Genomic DNA, 3,598 nt, shown 5'->3' on the forward strand with positions numbered 1-3,598 from the left:
GTATTGATATTTCTCTAACTAATGGCTGATTCTTTTCAGTTTATAGTAAAGTTGTTTATCTGAAATTTGTTGTCTTTTTCTTGTATTTGGATAGGATTTGCACACACAAACCAAACCAAATGATTGCATATTTAATTAAAGGTTTTCTAAAATAAAATTATATATTTACCAAATATAAAAATCTAATGGCCAAAAATTGCAGATGAATTGATAGAGAAGTTGGAATGCATAGAGCACTGCAGATCCAACTTCAACAGGATATGCTCCAGAGCTCCGACTGATTGTGGTGGATGTTTGGCTCACTACTATCTTGATGAGTATGGAAATTGTAGGAAACTTGAGAGGCCAAGTAAAACAAATCATTGCTTTTTTAGTTCTTTTAATTTTTTTAATTTTTATTTATTAAAAGTCCATTTTTTTAGGAAAGTATTTTGAATTTTTTATTTGAATTAATTAAACGTTTGCTATTTGTCTAGCTAGTTGCTACATCCTCGATGAATTTGTAACAAAGATAATCATTGATAAAGATAAATAATTATAAAATGATAAACTTAAATTATGATTCATTGATAATTTTTTAAGTAAGATATTGATTTTTTATTTTTATAAAAAAAATTATAAATAAAGAAAGTTTTAATTTTATATGACATTTTTTTTCATTATAAATAATTTTACAAATTACAGAGCACTTCAAATTACCTCATGAATATTCAGAAGGAGAGGCCGGTGATGGCAGCAGTAATGCAGATCAACAACAGAGTATAAATAAATTAATAATTTATTATAATAAACTAATTTAATTTCTCAATTGTGAATATTTACTTCAATGGTAAACATTTTGTAGCTACGAATGTTTTCTTCTCGGTTGGCCTTGATCTGAAAAATTATTCACAATTAAATTTTCAAGTCATAAAAGTCGAAACAACTTACACTAAAGTCAACGACAATAACAATGGAATGAGGACTATATCATCATCTTCGTCATCGGTGCTATCACCAAAAGGATTTGTTAACCACGACGTCATTGGGTTGAAAAAAAGTGATTATGATGATGTTAGATATCTAAGACAGGATAATAATGAGAGAAGTATCTTGGATCGTTACTGGGATATCATATTGATAGGTATCATTTGTAGTTGCAGAGCTGTCATTGCCGTTGTAATCATCATCTTTATTGTCTATGTCATTGTCGATATTATCAGTGTTATCAGAATTATCATTTTGTTTTATTTTCTCTAATTGATTCACACCACCATTTTGAATTGTTGTTAGTCACCAAAAAACTTTGTCAGATTACTCTTCTTCATAGTTGTTATCATATTCTAAAAAATCATTCTGTCACTCTTATCACTTCATCGTCATTCAGGGGTGCTTTCAAGTATATCTCTGGTGCTCATCATAGCTATTGTCATCACTATTGTTTGCATGTGCAGGTTAGGAACATGTTTACTTCATCATCTTTAATTACTGTCATCATCCCATTATTTAATCATATGTACTGTGCCATATATTTTATTTTGGCTAGGTCAAAAAGGGTACAGGAGCAAGAGGTACCCTACCAAACATTCTACGGGGACCAGAGGGCTCCTGTGGGCCCAGCAAATGGGGACCGCAAGCTGGCCTACAGTGCTCAGATGTATCATTACCAGTACCAGAAGCAGCAGATGCTTGCCAATGAGAAGTTGGTTGTTTGTGCTTTTGTTTCTGCATTGTTATGTTTGTGTGTCTGCCTGTGTGTATGTCTGTTTCTCTTTCTCTCTATGTGTGTGTGTGTGCATGTGATTTTTTATGGTTGACTGTGTACATTTCTTCTCGTTGTATTTTTTTTAGTGTTTCTTGTTTGTTGCCTGTTTATTTTTAACAATTTTTTTTTATTTTGCCCCTAACTACAATGACATAAACAATTGCAATGACAACAACAACAACCACCACCACGACCACCACCACAACAACAACAACAAAATTAATTATTCAAAAACAGAGGCAATGACTATGACAACAAAAATGGTTCTGGTAATTCGACCGATGAAGAAGTCATCGACGACGACGACACTGTTTATGAATGTCCTGGATTGGCCAATACTGTTAGTAACTCATTTACTGTTAACACTTATCGTCATCTACATCATTCACATCATCAGCATTTTCATCGTGATCTTTATCATCATAATCTTTATCGTCATCGTCGTCGTTCTCGTCACCATCATCACCCAGGAAGAAGAAATGGAAGTAACAAATCCTCATTTTGTTGAGACACCTATGGCTCAGCCAACAACAGCAGCAGCAGCAGCAGCAACTTCATCAGCAACATTTTCATCAGCTGGTGGAGGCGCCGGTGTTTCAGGATTCAAATCCTCCACAGATGGCAACAACAACAGCAGTCCATATAGGCATCAACTGCAACATCATCAACACGCTAAACTACCACATCATCATCAGTAGTAGTTGTTGACTTGTTGCTTTGCAGTTGATTTATTGTTGCAGTTGAAGTGTTGTTGCAGTTGATTTGTTGTTGCAGTTGTTTCTGAAGATGATGATGATGTTAATGATGATGATGTTGTTGGTGATAATTATGATGATGTGGTGATGGTGACGTCATTAAATATAATGTATATGAGTTACTTATCTGTTGTTGTTGTTGTTTGTTTGTTTGTTTGTTTGTTTGTTTGTTTGTTTGTTTGTTTGTTTGTTTGTTTGTTTGTTTGTTGTTTAATCAGCTCTATGATCATGGTACATTTTTATATATGTATTTTTTTCTATTGTTGTTTTACCATCTTGCTATGCTGATACTGATGGTGGTGGAGATGACGAGACGAGTATAATGATATTGATGTTGGTTATGATTGTACATTTTACACATTCACACATACATGCATGATTGAATTTAATCAACTGCTATTAATTTGCTATAAAGATATGATGCTTAAGATTTTGGTTTTGTTGAATATAGTATAAAATACAGATACACATACACACACAAATACACACACACATTCATACATACACACATACATACATTCATATCGACACGTACATACACAATACACACACACATACATAACTGTCTGGAAGAAGTAGATAAATTCATTTATCCAGGCCTAAAAAATTCTTTTAGTCTGGTAGTGTTTGTATGTGCGCATGTTGGGTCTATGTGTTTAAAAATGGATGAGTGAGTGTGTGTGTGTGGGTGTGTGTGTCTGTGTCTTTCTGCTCTTTCTGCAAAGTTTCATGTAAACATGAATGCGTTAAGATTAGAGGCAAGAATTTCAAGGTTTATGTTCTCTGATAAATTTAAATGAATTCCAATTAAATCTGGCGGTATGGATGCATGTATGGATACGTACAAACAAACATTCATACAAACATGCATACATACATACGTGCATACAAACAAACACGCATATGCATACACACACATACATACGTGTATATATATATATATATATATATATATATATATATATATATATATACAATATTTATCTATCATATACTATATATGTTGTGTTTTATGTTTAGTATGCACATTTATGATTTACATACATGATATTACAATTGTATATACAAATTTTTATTGTATGTATATATATTAATTATT

At 32.4% G+C, this 3,598-nt stretch overlaps 1 protein-coding gene across 1 annotated transcript; it reads left to right on the forward strand.

Annotated features, from left to right (window-relative positions):
• Positions 1-957: 957 nt before the first annotated feature.
• HELRODRAFT_188719 (hypothetical protein) lies at positions 958-2,740 on the forward strand (the record flags this gene model as incomplete). Its single annotated transcript, XM_009021636.1, has 6 exons — positions 958-1,123; positions 1,367-1,433; positions 1,526-1,681; positions 1,982-2,084; positions 2,215-2,660; positions 2,702-2,740. The coding sequence occupies 5 exons, from the start codon at positions 958-960 to the stop codon at positions 2,440-2,442; spliced, it is 720 nt and encodes a 239-aa protein (XP_009019884.1). The 3' UTR covers positions 2,443-2,660; positions 2,702-2,740.
• Positions 2,741-3,598: the final 858 nt, after the last annotated feature.

This window comes from Helobdella robusta (assembly GCF_000326865.2).
Source record: "Helobdella robusta unplaced genomic scaffold HELROscaffold_3, whole genome shotgun sequence".
Taxonomy (NCBI): Eukaryota; Metazoa; Annelida; class Clitellata; order Rhynchobdellida; family Glossiphoniidae; genus Helobdella; species Helobdella robusta.